Below are 23,482 nucleotides of genomic sequence, written 5' to 3'. Positions count from 1 at the left end.
TAACAGGTTCCAAATCCAATTCTGACATTGCAGCAAAGATGCTGTTTATTTTATTTAAAAATAAAACAGCCTACCAAGTTGACTTAACATCATTTCTCCCCTTTACCTTTTCATTATGCAATATGCAGAATGTAATTATGTAATATGTAGCTCATTAGTAACAGGCCAAATAAAGGTCACTAAGAAGTAATAATGCAGCTAGGATGACTACATCAGCCCACTTCACATTTAAACACACACATTTATACTTATGTATGCATGTATTTTCACACATATATTCTATAATAGCTAAAATGTATAAATCTGCTGACCATTTATTTCCAAAAGTCTTTATTGAGGAATCTGTGTATGTCAAATATTATTTTAGGGGCTAGATGAAAATAATCTAACAGAATTAATTAGTTAAGGCAATGTTCAAATGATAAGTTCTATTGGGTGCTTCTCTTTTTATCTGTTGAATGAAGCTTTCCGAAACAGACAAAGGCCAAAAGAATTGCAGTAACAAAGCAATTTAGATAAAGGCAGGGACTATTTTTCTAAAAAGAGAACAAAAGTTAGTGCATGCTCAGTGTTAAAGGCAATGCATGGATAATAAGGGCCATCAAGCCAGAGAAATGAGTGCTCTGTGCAGAATGGAGCAGCCAAACAGATTTGAGGTGTAGGCACTTCAGAGAATAGACTCCAGCAAATGAAAAGAGGAGCAAAGGCATCATAACTGAGTGGGAGAGGACTGGAAGGGAAATGACATGAGCAAAGGCTTGGAGATAGTAAAGGAAGTGACACGGAGGATGATCTGCGTGGGGAGCATTTCACTGTGATGACAAGTTAGAGCCTGCCAAGTAAGCTAAGTGCTAACAAAACTAGCAAGCAGCCAAAGCAGAAGAACAATGATCCATCCATGATGGAAACTGGGGATCCAGCCCAAGCCCTCTTATTTGCTTTACTAAGTTCTAACACTAAAGGAGGGAATCTAGCCGGAGAGACAAGTCAGGAAAGTGAGGTTGGTTGGTGAGCAGGTAAAGATAAACAGCTCACCATTTGTCTACCTTCTCTATCAGGGTGACTGTGTTTTTGTGTGAATTGTACATGCCACATTGCTTCCATTAATATTTTTTCATCATAGTCCTAACAGCCACTGGAAAGGGGGTGAGACTTTTGGAAAATATGACCACTCTCTTCCCATGCTATACTCTTGATTGTGACTCAGTATGAAACCACTGTGTAGTAAAGCCTCATATTTTGTTCTGCGTTGACATCTGGGGAAAACCAAGAGGGCCCTAAATGGCCTAAAAGTTGCCCCTCTCACTTTGCTCCCTAGGATAAGGTCCTCCAGCCAAACCTTATTGCAGGGATCAGACCCAGTTCTGGCTTATTCCTACCAGACTTTAGCTCCCTGCCAACACACCAAATTATTCAAACAAGTCAATCACATCCTCCTGCAGGAAGGGCTCCCACCCCTTAACATTATAAACCCTGCCTCCCACAACCCCAGTGTGTTCCTGTGTGCCCATCCACGTCTTCTCCCCTGGGCTGTGAGTACATATGACTGGTAAACTGCTGTCAATCTCATCTGTCCAGGGCTATGTCTTTGACCATCCCACAAACTTGGGGTGAGACTCCTTTCCTCAGCAAAAAGGTAATTGGGAGGTAATTTAGCTATCAAAGACAGCGCCATCCCAACAGATCCTTAAGTACAGAACAGGTACAATGGTGGTAATAATCTAATAGGATTAACCTGATAAATCATATTAAAGGGTAAAGTTAACTTCATTTATATCTAACTATAGTTCACATATAAATGCAAACAGACTATCATAATAGACAAGTTATATTCAAGTGAGAGGTACTGCAGTTAAGTGTTGCAGAAATGTGACATATTCTATGATATGGAATATTAAATGTTACAGTAGATACAGACCCCACTATAATAAAATAGTGGGGAATTTATAAGGAAACTAGTATTTAAACCAAAGGACATCATTGCATTCAACTCAGGTCTCATTTTATCCAAGTCTGTTCTCATTTTCTAACAGGAACCACATCTGTAATTGGGATTTCCCACACATGATAGGAGAAAAGGACAGCAGACTGCTAGGGAAGCCAAGAAGCCTCCTATCATTTTCCTCAAATTTGGATAAGATCAAAAGCTAGAGTAAGGAAAAATGGAAGGGAAGTGAAAATAAACATTCAACAAGTGAGATAAAAAATTTACTTTTGAGGGCCTCCCCAGAGGTGCAGGGGTTGAGCGCTGGGCTGCGAAGCTGCCCACAGCCTCTGCAGCGCCGGTTTGATCCCCGGCCACCGGCGAGGGTCCCACACTGCTCCCCTCAGCAGTGTATTTCGTCAGTCTGCCTGTTCTGTTCCCTGCTCTGGGTCTGGTGAATTCTCTCACCCTCCCACACTTCTGACTGTACCCAGTGCTTGTATAAATAAATAAATAAATCTTTAAAAAAAATTTTTTTAAATTTACTTTTGACAAGATCATAAACATTTTATCACAGTTTCATGAAAGGGGCAGAAAGAAGGCAAGGAGAGAAGACACTGGTTTCATCCTAAAACAAATCTGCATTTGAATTGAGGTTTTACCACTCACTAGGCTATGAATATTTAGGTTCTTTGAATTTACACTTCTCTAAATTATAAAGTTGAGATAACACTACTGGTTCTGCTGATTAAAGGAGAAGGAACATGTCTAATACATGCAATGGACAAGAAATAAAGACAGATTTCCAAAAAGCAGGCATAAGAAAGTGAGAATATTATAGTTGATTAAGTAAGCAATATGTCAAGAGGAACTAGAAGCTTTTACTCTTGTTTGCCCCTGGTAACCCCCAAATTTCATATGCTAACTGATCTATTAATTGCATTTATTAATAAGTGAATGGCTTTATCCTGATACCTCACATATATTCATTTATTGAGTATCTCATAGTGTGCGTACACAAACCCAGTCTGCTATCTCTTCTGGCAAGGCCCATGAGCTAAGAATGGGTTTTGCCTTTATAAAAAGTCAAGAGTAATCTTTTGTAACATGTGAAAATTACATAAAATTCAAATTTCAGTGCCCACAAATAAGGTTTTACTGGAACACAGGCTACATCTACCTTGAACATTTTATAAAATTTTCTGGGACCTCTCCCTCCCTGTTCTAGCAGGCAAGAGAGCAAAGTCATCTTCACTGATTTAAAGCATGAAGAGGCTCCACCCTCTAAGCTGTACAAGAATCTGCTGCCTGAAAGGACAGCCAGTCTTTTCACACCCACTAAAGAAGAAGCAGATAGAGGCTAAGTACCCAGCCTGTGCAGCCCTGCAGGGTATTCTTCAGAAAGGAAGAGATTAAATCTTGCATTGCCTTCCTTTAGCATCAGCATAGCTTTAGGTTTGGACAACTTAGAACCAGAAGCCCCTCCTTAGTGTCAATAGCCCACCGCCCACCGATATAAGCCAGATTCAAATTTGTATTTACTAAAACAGTTCTTCCAGAATATCGGAGGGTCTGCTTTCTCTATCTAATAAACTTTATCATGGAAACTTTATTTCCAGTTAACAGTACAAGTGGAGATAGCATGGCCTGAAAAGTCTAAAATATTTACCATCTGATGTTTTATGAAATAATCTGCCAACTCTTAGTTTAGAAGATTACCCCAAAGAAGTAGTATATCTATTTTGGAGCAAAACTGCCTGTTTTGAACTGAGCTCTGCCACTTACTAGCTAAGTGAAATTGAGTAAGCTTTTAACCTCACTCAGCCTCAGTTTCCTCATCCATAAATCAGGGGTAATAATCCCATCTAGCTGACAAGTCTTTATGAGGATTAAATGAATTAATACACAGAAGGCACTAACAATAAGGAAACATTTCATTGAACACTGAACATGAAAAGTTCACTAGCTAGCCTACTCTTTCTTCAGATATATACAAAACTATCAAAGAGGGTTTTTTAAAGATCACTCTAGACACTTAAAAGTCTAAAATTGTACAAAGAATGACTGCAAAAGAGAAGCTTCTGCATTATCAGTCATGTGAAACAGCTCATCACCAGCTTGCCCGTCTGAGTAAAGAACTCCTGCAATGAGGTCATGTGAGTCACCGTTTTATAGCAGGCTATTACTGGGCTTGCTTTCCATATATCATTTCACTGTTTCATTTTGGTAGCTTGCTACCTGTGCAGTAATATCTCAAAGCTCAGAATAATCACAGTTACAAATACATCACAACATTGTCTCCTGTTTCTAAAAGAATTTCAGTCACCAGCATAAATAACTGCTTTGGAGGCATCCCACTGCATCTCAAAATACCTTTTCAAAGCTCTTTTTTTTTAAGATTTATTTATTGTATGCATATAAGAACTGGGGTATAGGCCAGAGGTGTGGGGAATGAGAGGATTCACCAGAGACAGAGTAGGGAACAGAACAGGCAGATCAACAGAAATATATTGCTGAGAGGTGCAGTGGGTAAGTCAGGAGAGGTCTGCTGTGCCATGTGGGTCAGCTCCCTGACCGGGGATCGAACTCATACTGTAGGGGCTTCAGGTAGCTTCCTAGTGCTGTGTCTTAACCCCTGCACCACCAGGAAGGCCCCTAAAGCTCTTTTTAAATAGCTAGATTCATCCATTTTTGGTAACTAGTGATCACAACAGTGACAAACACCCATGAGCAACACAGGCTAAAAAGGTCTACAATGACATTAGAAGCATGTGTCAATTATGCAATAAAGTGACTGATTCCTTTGGGAATATTAACTTCATTTTGCAATGTGGAGCAGATCACTCTTTTGAATGTAACTATTTTTTCCATGTAACTATTTTCATACTGGACTAAAGTGGAGTCTAGTATATAGCACATCAAAACATGAATTGTGTGCTCTGAGTCCTAGCTAGTAGCACTCACAAAAAGAGGACAGTAGGGCAGTGAAGAAAAAGGAAGATACCAGAAAGCTGGAGGAAAAGAGAAGAGCCAAGAGGGAGCAGGTAGAAAGATAGGGCCTTGAGCATATGCCACCAAATCCCTTTACTGAGCTTCTGGTGGGACAGGTTTAACTTGAGGCACCAAAGTGACACAGCAGAAGATTCTGTTCCTGACCTTGAGGAAGGAATGTTGACACTCTCTCACTTTTAAGATAATAATGGTTTTCTAGGGACAGAGATTAAGTACCCCTAAACTTTCCATTTACTCCGAAACTTTCCATGATAAAAAAACTAAACAAAACAAAACCTCTCCTTTCCCAAAAAACCTTTTTTCCCCCTCAAGTGGACTGGTGCAGGGAAATGTGGACATTCAAAATAAACAAAGGGATTCTATAAAACTTTCATAATTGAAAACATGAAGAAATTGCCATCTCCAAATCTTTCTTATCTCAATTATCTCAAGCGTTCTTCATAATCACTATTTTATTTTTAATACTTGAGAAGGAAAGGTCAAAGGCAGGGAGAGGATGGGTGAGAGACAGCAAATTCCCACTGGGAGCTCCCCAAAATGTAAAAAATCAAACAATGTTGACACGTGGAATACATGGCAGTGGTTTTCAGCATACTTCCTGTACCCAGCCTCTAAAGGAGCACACTTCTAACCCCTCTACTGCCTACCCAGTGAAGGAAAATGATAAATTTCTTACATTTTACAAGGTAAACCCAGGGAAGAAACAGTGTTTTCCCTTTAGCATCAAGTAAGTATAATGAAATGGAGGCTTCTGTAAGCTCTGACACCTTCATTCAACATCACAGATTTCAATGACAGAATCTACCCATGGGGGATTAGCAAAAGACAAGCAGAAATATTTATTGGGGCCAAGATTTTAATGAGCAGGCAGAGAAGATATAAATTTTAGAGTACAGAAGAGTATACAGAAATAATTTGGCTCTTAATAGTGGGAGAACCGCTAAGAATTTAAAATGCTTAGAATTTCTAACATCAAAGTCAATCTAATGAGACCACATTTAAGAAAATGGCTGAAATCTCATTTTAACCTAAGATATGAAAGCATCAACAATTTATAAAGCAACCACCAGGTATAAAAATATACCAAACTCATTTTCCCAACAAAAAATTCAAAAAACTCACTCAAGGGCTTACTTTTATAGCATTTAAAGTTTGACCTACAAAAAGATTTCATGTATTTTAATGAGACCAAACCCCATTTCTTTAATAGTCATAAATTCACTTTTAAATCCTTATTTTATATTCTTTTAAATTTTCATTTACAAGCTTCCTTATACTTCCCCAAATATGGTGCTGAGCATATAATATGCAGTTAAGTACCTGTTAAGATAGCACTTAATACATTAAAAGGGGGAAAGATATAATCTAGCAAATAGTTTTCAAAAGCTATCTTTGCAAGTCCACAAGCTTATTTTCCTTCATGGCATCTACTGCATAGAGAAAAGAAGTTATTTTTAGTAAACATTTTTCTAAAATATTTTATAACTTTTTTAGGTAAGACTCTCATTTTCCCAGTTTAGATATCCAGCTAGTACATGAGTCCATATCAAGTCTCATAAAATACTTTATTTCAAAACAAGGCAAATATTTTGGCAAAACAGGTTCAATCCTGAAATAATTATATGAGCAATTCATCTTTTAAGGGATTTCCTATAGCTAAATCATTTGGAGCAATTCCCTATAAATAAAAATTATACCTGGCACTACACCAGGTTCTTGACTACAAGAACCTGCACATTTTTGCCAACTGCAAAGGCACCCATAGACTCTAGATTTTTTAGTTTTCAGTCTCTCTATATGTAAGACACAGCGAGAATTCTTTTTTATTTCTTTTTATTTTTTTTTAAGATTTATTTATTTATTGATACAAGCACTGGGTTCAGTCAGAAGCGCTCGAGGGTGAGAGAATTCACCAGAGACAAAGCGGGGAACAGAGCAGACAGACTGACGAAGTCAACTGCCAAGGGGAGCAGTGGGCGTGGTAGGAGAGGTCTGTGTGCCATGTAGGACCCTTGCCTGCGGCTGGGGATCGAACCGATGCTGCAGAGGCTGCGGGCAGCTTCGCAGCCCAGCACTCAACTGCTGCGCTACGAGGGGAGGCCCGAGAATTCTTTCTTTTAAAAAAGTTTCTTAAAATTTTAATTTTTTTAGTGATTCAACTGACTATTGTCTAAAGAGCACAAAAAGCTATCTTAACATCTCTACTACTTAAGAAATTGTTAAAAATTGCTTTTGATTGGTGTTGAATTTAGACCCTATGGCTTCTACAGGTTAGTGAAGAGGACCAGCAAGTGAAAGGAACAGAGTGTTTCTTGCTTAATCATTCTACAATAGGAAAGGATGCTCACTATGTATTTAATAAAGACATTCAACTTCTCTTCTCCAAAGGAGTTTTGTTTTTAGTGAATTGCAGTAATTCTCCAATAAATGTAATTGCTTTCCAAAATTAACAGATGTTTCCTGTGCATTCTGAAAGTTTGATCAGTGGGACACTAGCTTACCCAAAATGCAGTTGGATTTTGACCTCATACAAGTTAGAAGCACTATTGAACTTGACAATTATTTACTCAGATGTGACCACCTATTTTGTGCCAGGTTTTCTGCTAGGTCCAAGAGTACAAAAGTGCTTAATCTCTTGTAATATTTTTTGCTATGTTTTACATGGTGAATGTTTTGTTTTCCAGGGTGGAGGGGGAGTGTGCGCAGGGAGAGATTAACAAAGTGCTATGATAGAATATGTTAGTGCTGTGCAATAATAGACCATCAAGAAAAGGGGTGCCTCGTACTGCTTGATATACAATCAATATAGTAAAGTAAGTATTACTTTTATTATACTATAAGCAGGATATGCCCAGCAAAATGCTATGGTAGGGAGTGGCAACATAAGATCCACAAATGCACTTCTTTGTTTAGTCTTTCAATAAATATTTACTATGAGCCTATTTGTCAGGCACAGTTCTAGGCACTGGTGATATAGCGATGTAGTGAAATTTAATGCCTCCCATTCATACAGGCTCTAGTCACATAAGGGAGACAGAAGAGCAAATAGGTAAACAGATAATATATACTGACATGACAGGAAGTGTTAGAAAGGAAAATAAAACTGGGTAAATGAATAAGAGGAGCTAATGGTATTTTTTTTAACTTATCCAGTTTTATTTTCCTTTCTAACTTTTCCCATTGATTCATTGATTCTTCCCTATTGATTTTATTATCGATTATTGAATTCTATAAAAGCAAAATCTAGGGCCTCCCTGGTGGCGCAGAGGTTGAGCGCTGGGTTGCGAAGCTGCCCGCAGCCTCTGCTGCGCCGTTTCGAGCCCTGGCCGGTTCGATCCCTGGCTGCTCCCCGGCCACCGGAGGAGGGTCCCACCTGGTGCACAGACCTCTCCTGCTGCCCGCTGCTCCCCTCAGCAGTGTACTTCAGTCCTTCTGCCTGCTCTGCTCCCCGCTCTTGCTCTGGTGAATTCTCTCACCCTCCCGCGCTTCTGACTGTACCCAGTGCTTGTATAAATAAATAAATAATTAAATAAACAAACAAATAAATAAATAAATCTTTAAAAAAAAAGCAAAATCTATATGTAACTAAAATTCTCTCTATAAATCAGTAAGATAAAAATCTAAACTCCAACATTCTCTGAAGGAAATCATTTGCTCCTAGGGAATAAAATTACTGAAAATATCCCCTTGAAGAGTTAAAATGTTACTATGTTTAAATGAGAAACAGAGACAAGGTAAACTGGCAAATTGAGGGCACAGGATTTTAGCAGCCTCCAGTAACAAAAGCCTTCAAAGCAGTATCACTCCTTTATTCCTTTTCTATACTCTGTTTTAGCATAAAACATAAAGAGGAGAGGCAGGATATAAGTGTTGTAGGGCAGTGAAACATGTATGTACCTGTAGAATAAAACCTCTAAGCATTTCCTTCCTTGCTCTTTGATAATAAAATATTCAGACAAGTGAGACCAATAGTGTAGCTGTTTTGAGTGAAACTTAATTTGGATTAAATTGAGGAAAAATTATAAATTTATTAGATACGTGAGCTGTAGGATATTCTATATGGAAATCAATTACTTTCATATACATGTATCTACCTTTAATAGCCTAGTAGGAAAACTTTAGGACTTTAAGTGAAGTCTGCTGTAATTAATACAGACACAGTGTTAAAATGTGCATCAGAGTATATGTAGAAGAAATGTAAATGTTTTCTATAATATGATTTACAACATTTATTTGCTTAAAAAAATGAGACAAGCCAAGTTTACTTGAACCTAGGCAGGATGAATACAGATGTCAAAGTAAAAAGTCAAAAGGAGGCCTCTCAATCAGTTTCTCAATCAGCTTGGAGGTAGTTTCTGCAAGTCTCTTGATAGATAGGGGGTCAGTGATTGTGACACATATCAGTGGCCACAATAATAATACCAGCAGTGCTTTACCTAATCATTTTCACCAGTGAATGTGCTCCCTTGTCCAGTTTTCAATTCTTGCTTTCTCATAATTCAAAAGTCTCCAGAAGTCCCTCCCGCCCTAAGAAATCTTAGAGTTCATTAGAGTGAGTATATCACCTACCTCTTAGGGGAAAAGCCCTACCATTCATTAAAATCTGTTTTTCCATTAAGATAATAAGGACCTGGGGCCTTCCTGGTGGCGCAAAGGTTGAGCGCTGGGTTGCGAAGCTGCACGCAGCCTCTGCGACGCTGGTTCGATCCCCGGCTGCTCCCCGGCCACCGGGGGAGGGTCCCACATGGCGCGCAGACCTCTCCTGCAGCCTGCTGCTCCCCTCAGCAGTGTACTTCAGTCCTTCTGCCTGCTCTGCTCCCTACTCTGGCTCTGGTGAATTCTCTCACCCTCCTGACTGTACCCAGTGCATATGTATAAACAAAACAAACAAACAAACAAACAAATAAATAAGTAAAACATGCCTCTATTTAAAAAAAAAGATAATAAGGACCTTATCTTAATATAAAAGGCATTTCAACTTACAAAGTTATTTACTTTGGGGATCCATAAATAGTAATTAACTATTAAACTAAAGTACTTCACAGGTCACAAAAGTACTTGACAGAGAATTAAATGAGAGACAGGGATACCAGATAAAAAACACAACTCTTGGGCCTCCCCAGTGGCACAGCAGTTGAGTGCTGGGCTGCGAAGCTGCCCACAGCCTCTGCAGCGCCGGTTCGATCTCTGGCCACCGGCCAAGAGTCCCACATGGCATGTAGACCTCTCCTGCTGCGCCCACTGTTCCCCACGGCAGTGCACTTTGTCAGTCTGTCTGTTCTGCTCCCTGCTCTGTCTCTGGTGAATTCTCTCACCCTCCTGCACTTCTGACTGAATCCAGTGCTTGTATAAATAAATAAATAAATAAATCTTTAAAAAAAAAAAAAAAAAACAACTCGCGTCAATACGTGGAGGAAATATGTGTCATTAATGTCTGCATGGAACTGATAAATGGCAGTAACCATTTTAACTTGCTTTGAATAATGGTCACCACTACCTTGAGCAAATGCAAAAATGGCGTGAGTAATTCAGTTTCCAACCACTGAAACATCCCTTATGTAGCCATAAAAGCTTTCTAATCCATGGGTTCTTTTTGCATAAAAACTGTGGGGTCTATACATGCCACTGCAGGTATCTCTGTTTTTCCTCTAGAGAGTTAGCAAATGGAGACAACAATATTTTGTTCATTGTGGTCCCCTGGATAAAAGATTCACTGAAATCTATCAATATTAAATATTAAAAAATAAAATAATAATAAAGCCAATGACATCAAGACAGAACAATATGAGCATATTCTAATATGCCTCAGTATCAGAAAGCTTGGTTCCTTACTCATTTTATCAATGTATTCCCAATGTGCCCCGGGGCAAGTTATTTAACCTCAGTAAGTCTTTGTTTTCGCATTTTTTTTAATTTTTTTTAAAGACTTATTTATTTATACAAGAACTGGGGTACAGGCCATATGCGTGGGAGGGTGAGAGGATTCGCCAGAGACAGAGCGGGGAACAGAACAGGCAGACTGACGGAATACACCACTGAGGGGAGAAGCGGGTGAAACAGGAGAGGTCTGCTGTGCCATGTAGGTAGCTCCCTGGCCAGGGATCAAACTCATGCTGCAGTGGCTGCAGATAGCTTCAGAGGTTGCATCTTAACCCCTTGAGCCACCAGGGAGGCCCTAAAATTATCATTTTAAAAAATAGGAGCCATAAAATTCTATGTTCATATGTAGCTGTGTGCAGTCCTCTTTCCTGATGAGGTCAAAATATAACATGAGAAATTGGGCCTCCCCGGTGGCGCAGCGGTTGAGCGCAGGGTTGCGAAGCTGCCCGCGGCCTCTGCGGCGCCGGTTCGATCCCCGGCTGCTTCCCGGCCACCGGAGGAGGGTCCCGCATGGCGCGCAGACCTCTCCTGCCGCCCGCTGCTCCCCTCAGCAGTGTACTTCGGTCCTTCTGCCTGTTCTGCTCCCCGCTCTGGCTCTGGTGAATTCTCTCACCCTCCTGCACTTCTGACTATACCCAGTGCATGTATAAACAAACAAATAAAGAAAGAAAGAAAAAACATGCCTCTATTAAAAAAAAAAAAAAGACAACTTAAAAAAAATATATATAACATGAGAAAAATGGCAAGGGTACAAGGAAATCTGAATCTTTTGATAACAAGTAAGATCAATTGAAATTGAATTTTCTAAATCTTGCTCATTCTAGAATGCTCCCACACAGCATTACAAGGAGCGATAGGAATATTTTGAAGCACCAGGTTGGAGCCTTAGCTTTGCAATTTCCCATCTTTGTGGTCTGGGGAAAGTCAACAAGTCTTGCTGGACTTGTTTTCATCAGTGAGCAAGGAGGCTGGATTTCATGTTTGTAATTATTCCTTTACCTCTATGATTTAATGATTCTGTGACTATATTTTACATAAAACCATTAAAAGGCATACCTGAATCTCTAAAATTTTTTTTAAAGATTTATTTATCTATGTATACAAGAGCAGGGATACAGGCCAGAGATGCGGGGGGTGGGGGGTGAGAAGATTCACTAGAGACAGAGCGGGGAACAGAACAGGCAGACTGACTGAAATACACTGCTGAGGGGAACAGTGGGCAAGACAGAAGAGGTGTGCTGCACCATGTGGGTTGCTCCCTGGATGGCCAGGGATCAAACTTGTGCTGCAGAGGCTGTGGATTGCTTCAGAGTACTGTGCTTAACCCCTTGAGCCACCAGGGAGGCCCCTGAATCTCTAAATTTTTTCAAACTACCCAAAAGACCTCCATTTATGTTTCTCTACACAAACTTCTACTACCAAATAAATCATACCTGACCCATGAATGATACCATTATCTCTTGGTCCTCCTTCCTTTCCTCCTCTGACAACCTAACAGGGGTTAGGTTCTCATGTTCTCATGTTTCTAATAGTCAAGATATGGAAAGTAAAATTAAGTAGTGAAAAAGCTACTGGTTTAAATTGAAACCAGTCTACTTGTAGCTGCAGATACATCTAAAGCCCAATGGAAAGAAAGGAAGAAAACAGTTACCAATTAGTCTTTTATATATTGTCTCTACTTTCCTGGACTTGAAATTACATTCGCTCAACAATTTAAATTCAAAACTTCTCTTCAGATTATGGGGAACCAGCCAGATTATTCTAAGTTTATTAAAAACCAAATCGATCCTTTAATTCCTAATGTTTCAAATGATATCAACATATGCCAAAGTATATCAACTATTATAAATTTGTTACCAAGAAGCTGAGTTAAAAAAAATATATATATATGATCTCAGCAAAACAAAGCTTTCAACTAAACCAAAAGAAGATAAAAGAACAAGCAGTTATACCATTCATTTCAAACATAAAAAGACTAAGTGTGTTTGTTTCCCTTCCAAACATTCAGGGGAAACTCACTTTCTTTGTTCAATGTTTATTATTAAATCTTTCCTGACACAGAAACCAAAATACTTTGATAAACCCAGAGAGTCTGGTAAATAGACCCTTGAAGGCTTAGAACCACTAACCCAGTTGCATTTCCACCTATGTCTATTTTTCCTGAAGTCACTGACCATGACTCAATTACTTTGTGTATAGAAGTATGTATAATAATGCCAAATACAACCTTACTCCAATTCACACTTACATGCAGCCAAAATGGATCTTTAATACAAACAAGAAGGGCTAGGAAATCTGAAAGAAAACTGCAGAAAATAGCTGTTCTTACTGGAAGTACTATCATATAACTTTATTCCATTGATAGTCTATTTGGCCAACCCAATTTTTATAGCTCTAATGAGAGATTTTCTCTGCCTGATGTCAAAACTACTTGCAAATGCTTTTATTTCCCCTCCAGAGATCCACAAATCACAAACAATTACCAGATCCAGACTAAACCACCAAAGTAGTTTTTTCCATACCACCCAGAAGAAACCAGGCAGTTCCATTCTTCAACTTAACTTTTAAACTCAATATTCAATAAAAAGGTCAGTACATCTCTGTAGCTTTCCACACCCAAATGTGCTACAACTAAACAGTGCTTTGTACATAATACAATTTTAAGAAAGTAATAAAATGGGCTCATATAAATGCAACTTTTGTTTATGTAAATTTTTTTAGCATTTAAAAAAATGAAGTAACACTGTATTATTACATTATATAAGTTTCAGATGTTCAGTGAAAAAAACATGCCTAGTTTTTTAATAAAGGGATTCTCCTAAACACTAATCTATCCAATTCCAAGAAAAGATAATGCATTTAAAAGAAATGTCTGAAATAACACAGAAAGCTTACAAAAGTAATGAATAAGCACAGACATTATTTATGAAGACCTGAAATATGAACATAATCATCCCCTTACATATGAACCTGAGCCTCAACCTGGAAATTCCCCTGAACTACCTGGAGGGTTGGTGAGCCAAAGTTTATCTCTCCTTTCATCCACTAATACTTTCCTCCTCAACACACTAAGCTATTCCTCGTTGACTCCACTAGCATTTAGGAGTTATAACAACTCATTTAATTTTATTGTTCTGTTTTAGCATTGCCACAGTCTCATTTTCTTATATTTTCCATTGCATTTTTCATATACTAGAAGATAAGTATATTCTTTTGGTCTAGCTGGGAGCCTAACTCCTATTCACAGTTATGTCTATTGCAAAAATGCATTCTGCATTCCCAACATCCTACTACTATGTTTAACCTATTCACAGACTGATGGACTACCTAATTATCTTTACCTTTCAGATACCCATAGAAATCACAAATGCAAAAAAAAAAAAAAAAAAAAAATCAGGGCCTCCCCTGGTGGCGTAGGTGGTTGAGCGCCGCACTGTGAAGCTGTCCACAGCCTCTGCAGCGCCAGTTCAAACCCAGCCAGCCAGCGAGAATCCCACATGGCGCAACACACCTCTCCTGTGTCGCCAGCTGCTCCCCTCAGCAGTGTATTTCATCAGTCTGCCTGTTCTGTTCCCCACTCTGTCTCTGGTGAATCCTCTCCCCCTCCTGCGCCTCTGGCCTATACCCCAGTTCTTGTATGCATGAATAAATATATCTTTAAAAAAAATCACAAATGCTTTGGAAGAGAATGAGGGGGTGCCTTGTGATCCCACATCTGTCTTTCCCAAAAAGTTTACATTGGGAACATCTCTCCAGGAAATAGGTCAGAAGCTCATTTTGCAAAGCAATTTCTGTTTCACTGATGTAATTCATCACAATTTTATGAGAAAGAAAATCAGCATCTCCATGGCTAAATTATAAAATTTTTAAATTTTTAATATTTGAAAATTCAATGAAAGCATCACTGTAGAAAACCAATCAATTATCTCTAGAAATAATAATGCCACTTCTCTTCCCCCAAAACGTGCACAATTCATTTGTCTCAAAACAATATATTTTTTACCCAGCAGGACAGGATGTGTGTGTGTGTATACATACATACACACTATCACAATGTAGGGTATTTGTTCTTCCATGTTTGATGAAAAACACGCCTCTTGAAAATATTAAGTGACATCCTATCACATAAAAGCACATATATTTGGTATCTGTATTGGTAGTAAAAGAGACAAAACACTGCCATTTAACTAGCTGCTAATATTGGCTTAATAGAAAAAAGGAAAATTTTATTGCCAAGGAATAAAATCCAATGCTTTTAGTTGCAGATTCAAATGTAGGGTAAGTATGTAAACAAACAGATTTGCCAAAACTGTGTGGCTATGATTCCAGCACAAGAAACACAAGTTAAAGAGCCACACAAATTTTTGATATTTCCTGAACAGATGCTGAAAATAACTCACAGGAAAGGGCTGTCTAAGATATTTGAGTCCCAACCCCCACCTCCTAACTGTGCATAATCTTATCAGTGCTATGACAACACAGACATATCATTAGGACTATTAACATATACTTTAATCATTATTTTAAAATCCAACAATACCACCAGGTGGTAAATGCAACTCAAGGGAGTTATCTTCTAGACCAGGTCTGATGACTTATAACACAAATGCTGTCATGGGTTATGGTATGCCTGGTAATGCCATTCAGCAACTCTTTAAAGCCCAGCTTTGTGTTTAAAAGGGGAGAAAACAAACTGAGTACTTTCTTCATCCGAAATGAGAGTACACTGATTAATTTAAAATAAATGATTTCTAAGTTACTTTATCTTGAATCCTAATTCTTAAGGAAAACCAAAAGATAAGTCAAAACCTGACTTCTGGGCAAAGTTTCAAGGAACAGCAAAACATATTTGCTGACTCCACTTCCTCTTTTCTCAGTGCCCCTCAGGCTGCAAGTTCACTTTTGCCTCCAGGGCACAAATGAAACTGCTCAAATCAGGGTTAGAAAATGACAAATTCTGGCCTCCCTGATGGCACATGGGTCAAGCCACTGCAGCACAAGTTTGATCCCTGGCCAGCCAGGGAGCAACCCACATGGTGCAGCAGACCTCTCCTGCCTTGCCCGCTGCTCCTGTAACAGGGTGGTCCCCAGGAAAGGGGGCGGTTCCCTGCCCCACCCAAGAGAGGGTGGAGCTGAGCAGGGAGAGAAGAAGCTGCAGAGGAGACTGAGGAAGGAAGCAGGATGGAGCCAGGAGACCTGGAGGAGGCGCATGGAGCCTAGAGACACGTGAAGAAATTGCGCTTGTCTATTGGTCGTGGACTAGGTGACCCAGATGTGGGTGAGACCTGTGGGGAGGTGACAATGGCAGCTTTTATCTTGATGTTGATTTTGCTCTTTTCCTTCGGGGCTTGTCTGGTTGTTTCTGGCCCTTTTCTGTGGGTCCCCACTGGAAGATGCTTTAGACTTGTGGCAGGCTTTGGAGCCTTGCTCTGGGCCAATCCCATTTGGATGGACTTTTACCCACGAGGGGACGGGTAACTTTGGGTACTTCATTTAGAAACTAGACTCTTTGCCTTACCTGTATTGTTTCCTAGTTTTATTAAAGTTCCTTCCCATTAAAGTCTCATATGTTTTGTGTTGATGTGGCGGATGGCAGAACCCATTTAGAATAGGCAGGTTTGTGGGGTTTGGGCTGCCCCTCTCCCTGTCCTATAACACTCCCCTCAGCAGTGTATTTCAGTAGATCTGCCTGTTCTGCTCTCCACTCTCTCTGGTGAATCCTCTCACCCCACCCCTCACCACTGGCTTACACCCCAGTTCTTGTTTGCATAAATAAATAAATCTTAAAAAAGAAAAAAAAGAAAATGACAAATGACAAATCCAGTCATGTCCATTTTTTGTAAGTCTTGGTTCAAGGGTCACCATCTCTTTTTAATAACCTCACTCAAGGTGCAATTCAGACAAAACTTGGATTAATAAAACCATGTTGTCCTACAATTGTCTGCTACCTCACTAGATAGACGCTCCTTGGGAGTCGGCATCCCTTTGCCTTTGAGTGCATAGTTCTTGACACAAGGTCAACAATGTGGAATAAATAAACTGAGCGCTTGCTAGATCACCTAGGTAAACCCACTGGTCACACTTTTTTTTTTTAAGTGCTTATAAGAACAAACCAAAACACTAGAGGAGTAAACTGGAATACTTCCAGGGAAAGTTTTTCTTGGTTATAGAATCAAGAAATCTGTTACAATTTCAAGAGGAAAAATCCCAACATTTGGATACTACTATTTAGCTGATTTGTTCATAACTCTAATATCAAAGACCCAAATTTTAGAAACTTACTTATGGAAATCAAACTTCTTAATGAGCACTCATCATCGGCAAGACAGGGAGAAGGTTCAATGACTGCCAGTTGTAGGTTCATTAATGTCTGAAACATCGGGGGAAGGGAGCTGATTATGGTACCCAGAAAGCAAGATAATAGTCTAGAGTGTTTCACAATCTTACTTCCAACAAAACTGCTTTCGAGAACTCAGGTGATCAAATGATGAATCACCAGGGAACACCTACGGCTACTGTTCACAAGGCCCTGGGAGCAACCTTTACCTCCCTTCACTCTCAGAGGGCTGCTTATCCTTCCCCACTGCGCTGCTCAGAGCCACTTCTTCCACATCCAGCCATTTCACCAATTTCTTCCAGTCACTCTTGCCTGAGGTCAGAAAATCAATTAGCAGAATCACACAAAGGATAACTGGGAGGGAAAGAGGTAAAATAATGAGGAAAAATGGTAGCAAAGAAAATAAATTGCATCCTAACTCCTAACCACCCATCACCTCCAATGTCTCAGTTTTTCTCACAACAAGCCCAACGCAGTTTCCTCATTCTTCTTTAGTCACCTCACCCTTTCCACAAACTCTGAAGCCTCAGAACCACTGGTGATTAGCTACTCTGATGTCCCAGTACTCAATCCCACTCTGGCCAATCCTCTTGCCTCCAACCAAAGATACAAAGAGAGAGAATGCACCTGGTAAGGGAAAACAGGAGGCCAATTAAGTTCTGGCCAATATCAATTGGAGGGTAAACTGGGACCTGACCACCACTTCCACAACTGTTTCTTTAGGAAACACACTCTGAGCTCCAAATGGCCATGAACCTTTAGGACACAACCCTATTTGGAATTGGAGACAATTTGCAATTATTTCCTGAGAAGTTATAAACATGTTGTTATGAGTTTGTAAATGTTAAATTGTTAGATTTATGAAACATCTCTACTGTAAAGAAGGTGACCATGTGGGTTACCCCCAAACTTGCCAAATGTCTGTTTACTAATCTAGAATCTGGTTTGTAATATGTATAGACTGCACAATTAGTGAGTCTCTGTGAATCAGTCCCCAAGGTAAGTGCAGACACTCTTCTCTGAGGCTTTAGAGACTGCTAAAGACACTATTTTGATTCACTACTACAGCAGAAGAATCTTCTTTTTTTCTTTTTTTATAATAAATTTTATTTTTATATTTCCCATACAATTGCAACCCCCTTATTTTGACCCCAATCCCTCCCCTCCAGCCCCCCACTCCTCATAGAGTATCTCTGGTTCATAGTTTTTTGTTGATTTTGATTTTCACTATCTTATAGTTATTCATTTTCCTGGTCCCTTATTTAAGTTTTCTAGATTCCTACAGCAAAAGAATCTTAAACAAGGTTCATTTGTGTTTTTTTCTTATCATGTTACAACCCTAAGGTGTTAGATTTTGAATTAGTTACTCTGGGGCACAAGGCTATATTTTCAATAGCCAGATTACCAAACAAGATTTCAACTTAGATCCTCTCAGCTCACCTGAAATGTAGGTCTCACTTCTCATTTACCTTATTTTAGGATGTCTGGGTGTCCTCCTGACCAAAGCCTAGATTTTACTTTCTGTCTAACTCAGTGTTGTTTATAAAAGGAATAACCTCCCAAGTTATAGTTAGTATGAGGCTAGGTCTGAAGGGTTTTGATTCAACCGGCACATTTTAGGAGTCTCAAGCCTGTTCAGGGCTTTCTGGCTCCAGGCCTAAACAAAAATCTCTGTGGAAAGCTAAATTCAAAATCAAAGCTCAGCCATTCTTCACCAGGCTGCCCTAGTTGACATCCTGCAACCTGTCCAAAGCTGCCCCCGGTTTCCTGTGGCCTACAGAAAGAACCCTCCTTATGAATGCCATCCAGCCCAGCCGCACTGGCTGGCTATGTACATTAACCCCTTCCTTCCTGGTTACCCTCACCTGAGCAGAAGTGCCCTAGTAAGAAATATACTAGATACAGGACACTTTCCAGAAACTTAGAGCTTATATTAGAGATAATGACAAACTCTCATTTTAGCCTGAAATCTAATAGGGCCAAATTCCCAATTTTAAGAAAAAAATTTTCACCCTGGCTAAGGATTATAGCATATCATGAATAAGACAAATTTATCCCTTCTTTCTCAGTCTCTGCCTGTCTCTCCTCCTTCCTTCCTTCCCTCCTTCCTTCCTTCTCTCTCTCTCCCTTTCTCTTTTCTTTCTTTCTCTCTCTCTCTTTTCTTTCTTTCTTTCGTTCTTTCTCTCTTTCTCGCTCTCGCTCTCTCTCTTTCACATACACACACACACAGAGATGCATGGAACAAAAAAGCATATTAAAAGGACAGTACCGGGCCACCCCGGTGGCACAGTGGTTGAGCGCTGAGCTACGAAGCTGCCCGCAGCCTCTGCAACGCCAGTTTGATCCCTGGCCACTGGCGAGAGTCCCACATGGCGTGCAGACCTCTCCTGCCGTCCGCTGCTCCCCTCAGCAGTGTACTTCGGTCCTTCTGCCTGTTCTGCTCCCCGCTCTGGCTCTGGTGAATTCTCTCACCCTCCCGCGCTTCTGACTGTACCCAGTGCTTGTATAAATAAGTAAATAAATCTTCTTTAAAAAAAAAAAAAAAAAGGACAGTACCTACCAACAAAATTGTTCCATGGAGAGAAAGAAGCACAGGTATAAAAAGAGGTAATTGTTTAAAGTTGAATTTTATTTTCAATTTTTGAATAAATTTTATTTATTCAACTCACCTAATAAACCCTTTGTTGGAGCCTCTACTATATGCCATCTATGTTAGTATTTCTACAAAAGACCCATTTTCAGACCTGAGTACTCAAAGTTTTGAGTTAATGACCTAAGAAAAACGAAGATTTAAAAAGGGCCTATGTGGTTTGTGTTATGCACAAAACAAACACTTAAAATACAACGCAATTCTCCCATTGTGACTAGAGAAAGAAAGAAGCAGCCAAGGCGGTTGCTTCCTTTGCCTCTTTTCCATTCATTCTCTCATATACCCAAATAATAGCTACTGATTCCCAAATAAGTCCTTTGTATGGCCAGAGCAGGAGAAAAAGACACATTAGAACTGTTCATGAACTTTAAAAGTGAATCTAGAACATCAGACATACCAACAAACAATTGTACTATAAGACAGATTAAGATAATGGCTATAAGGATACCACAGCTGAATTGGGAGGAGAGAACAGGAAATAAATACTTCCATACAAGACAATGTAGAAGCTTAATGAAGCCGAAAATTGCTGAGCTGGATTATCAAGGATGGACAAGGTTTCAATAAGACAAATGGAGTAGATATACCATGGGTAGGAAATACATATACAAAAGTGAGAAAGAGGAAAGGTTACGTGTTTTTCTGAATTTTCTCCTATATCAATCTGAACTCAGAAATTAGTCCTCAACAATAATTACTCCTCAAAGAGTAGTAACTTTGGCAAATTTAGAAATTTCATCTAACAAGAGCACCACAGATAAATGCAAATAATTCAATAACTTTAGCCATTTCTTACACCTTGCAAATAAACCTTATTAAATTGGTAATTTCCTCCCATAGGTTCCTGCTATGACTTCCAAATTGGTGCCTATGAATTCCTGAGACCTTTCTGTTCCATTCAGCTCTTCTTATACTGATTCAACTACTAAAATAAGTGAACAACTTCAAGTTTACATTCCAAAGACCCATTTGGCTATATGATTAAAAAGAGATGGCACTTTGGAATAAATATATTAATTTAATATATTTAATTAAACCACTCCCTTACCAAGTGATTATTCTCCCTGCATACCCATCTCACAGGGTTGCTGAGTTAGTATCAGTGATGCATGTAAAAGTGCAATGTCTGTTTGGTATCTATGCATTACCTGGAATGCTGATGTCTGGGTCCAAGTCGCAGTTGGCCATCTGGAGCTTCATATGGCTCTTCTATCTCGTACACATTTGCATCAGTGTCCTCAATGCTGCTGGAATTCTGCCATTCCAACTCTGGAGTTTTGTCTACAGCCATAATAAAAGGTAAGTTTTCATACTCCGGTATTTCTTCATAATGACGAATATTTTCATACTCAGGAGCACAGTAGCTTATAACAGATTTGTAAGGCACTTGAGATGATGACTCCCTGGAGAGCATCTGGTCATCCAAAGACTCAGCTCTTGCTCCATTACCTGTGCTGGTCTGGCCCCAAGATTTCTTCTTCTTTAGGAATTCCAGGCTGTGACTATCTGCAGAATATGCTTTGGTGGGCTTACTTCTCTTTTCTTCTCCTACCAACAAGCCATGCCAATCACTTTTAACCCCTTTTTGCTCACCACCCAATAGATTGCCTGTAGTTGTACCCCCAAGTTGGCTACTCTTGGACCAAAATTTCTGGAAGTCACTCTTCATGAAACAGATGGATAGTTTCATGTTGAGCAACTTCTTAAAAGAGTTTTTCTTTTGAGAGTCTTTGCAAGGCTTGGTACACCTTTCCACATCCACAGCAGATAATGATTTTGCTCTAGGCTTGGTCAGGGTACTTGAAGGCTCACTATTTGAGGATATGGTGATAGACTTTAAGGATTCTGGGTTCCCTGAAAAGGGTAAAATAGGATGAGGTAATTTCCACACTGGCTTTTCTAAAGCCCCTTTAGGCATATCAGATGAAGATGACATACCATGACTTTGGGCATACAAATGCTGAAATTGATTTCTTTCCAGACCCATTTCTGATTTTTTCCCTTCATTTAAGGGATAAGAACTTTTCTCCACAAGCTCTTCGGAAGCGGCCTTTTTAAGCACCCCTGCAGCAGGCAAGCTTTGTCTTTGAGGTTTTTTGGGAACAATTCTCAAGGAACTTTCATCTTTTATTATAGATTCCTTTTGCATTTGAGGGGTAAATACTCCCAGATTGCAGGCAGTAGGTAAATGTTCTCTGCAACTTAATTTGAGCTGCTTGGGAAGGCTCATAGATAAAGCACTGCATCTTATAAAATTAGTGCCTTTATCCACAGCAAGTGACATACTAGAACCATCTACTGCCTTGCTGCCAGAACTAAAATTAGAGTCTGTGTTTAAAGGAGGTGCCATTTTTTCAAAGGAAGAGCTTTCATCACACAGGGCTTTCTGTGAATGGCCTAGGTTTTGACTGTCACTGTTGGAGTTCACATTCAATTCACTTTTATCTCCTGGTTTCATTTTGTCTACCTGTTCCTGGTTACATAAAACATTCTGATGAAGAACACTGATTTTGTTGTTTCTCAAAGCATCTTTGAAAAGACATGAAGAGCTACTATTTAAGTTCTCTGATTCTTCAGCACTTTCACTAGGAGTATCTATAAACTTTTGGCGTAATAGGCGAGCAGCACGTGTTTTTCTAGGCTTGGGAGTTGGAAATTTGGGGGTATATGGTACCAAATGAATTTCTAAGGGACCAAGGTCTTTGATTTCTGATTTCTTACTAACTCCATCTGAAGAAACAGAAGTACTCCTTTTACCATTTTCCAGTGCTTGTTCAGATGAGTGAAAGTAAAAATTGCCTTTTTCACTGCCATTCTGACAAGTTTCCAAATTTTGAAATTCATCACTAGGAATTTGTAGGTGGCAATGTGGATGATCAGGAACATTTGCAAAGCTGGACAGGGAAGGTGAAAAATCTGCATTTTCATTTCTGAATTGTCTGTTGGAATTACAGTCATTATTCATTTCTGGGTTGTCTGTACATCTGTGCTTCTGTGGGAAAATAAAGGGTGACGATCTTTGTGTTAAAACATCTTTAAGCTTCTCCTCTAGGACACTTGCCTTTGAAATTACTCCACTCTGGCTCCTGACCTTTTCACCATTACAGTGACATTTTCTCTTATTTTTAATAGCTAATGAGAATTCATCAATTTTACTGTTTTCTAAATTTTCATGCATTCCCAGGGGCTCTAAGACAAGCTGCTTCACACACACATTCTCTCTATTTCCAAGTTTATGGATACACTCTGAGCTGCAGGAACACATGGGTAAAATATAATCACTGCTCTGATGCCCTGCATTTTTGCAATTAGAGTTGTCAGGTCTTTCAAGTACTTCCTGTTTATGTTCTTCCAGGTTTGAGAGGATTTTCCTTGATGGTGACTGCCTGATGTCCCGAACAGGTGAGCCATTCAGAACTTTTGGTTTTGGAGCTATTGCTGGTTTGGCCTTCTTAGTTGACTGTGAAACACTAGAAACCACAACATCAGGTTTAGGTGCAACAGGAGGTGGGGTTGGTTTATTATTTGCCACCACAAACTTTGGCTTGGGGGCCACTGGTGGCTTTTTATTCTCTAGAAAGGAAAAAAAAAAAAAGATAGTTTGATTGATGACAAAAAAAAGCAAGAGATAATAAATGATTAAATTTAATTCCATTTTTACTTTTGACAATATGGTGAA

The 23,482-nt window shown here is 39.4% G+C and overlaps 1 protein-coding gene across 1 annotated transcript in view; it reads right to left on the bottom strand.

Annotated features, from left to right (window-relative positions):
• FGD6 (FYVE, RhoGEF and PH domain containing 6) overlaps positions 1–23,482 on the bottom strand; it is a gene marked incomplete at both ends in the record, with an annotated part of 95,875 nt that overhangs the window by 65,889 nt on the left and 6,504 nt on the right. The window contains one exon of the mRNA XM_084254927.1: positions 20,952–23,376. Coding sequence (XP_084111053.1) covers positions 20,952–23,376 — 2,425 coding nt within the window. The remainder of the gene's footprint in view (positions 1–20,951; positions 23,377–23,482) is intronic.

The sequence above is a fragment of the Talpa europaea genome (genome assembly GCF_964194135.1).
Source record: "Talpa europaea genome assembly, chromosome: 15".
In the NCBI taxonomy this organism is placed as follows: Eukaryota; Metazoa; Chordata; class Mammalia; order Eulipotyphla; family Talpidae; genus Talpa; species Talpa europaea.
The sequence above is the reverse complement of the archived record's forward strand: the minus strand, read 5'-3'. Positions and strand labels throughout refer to the sequence as shown.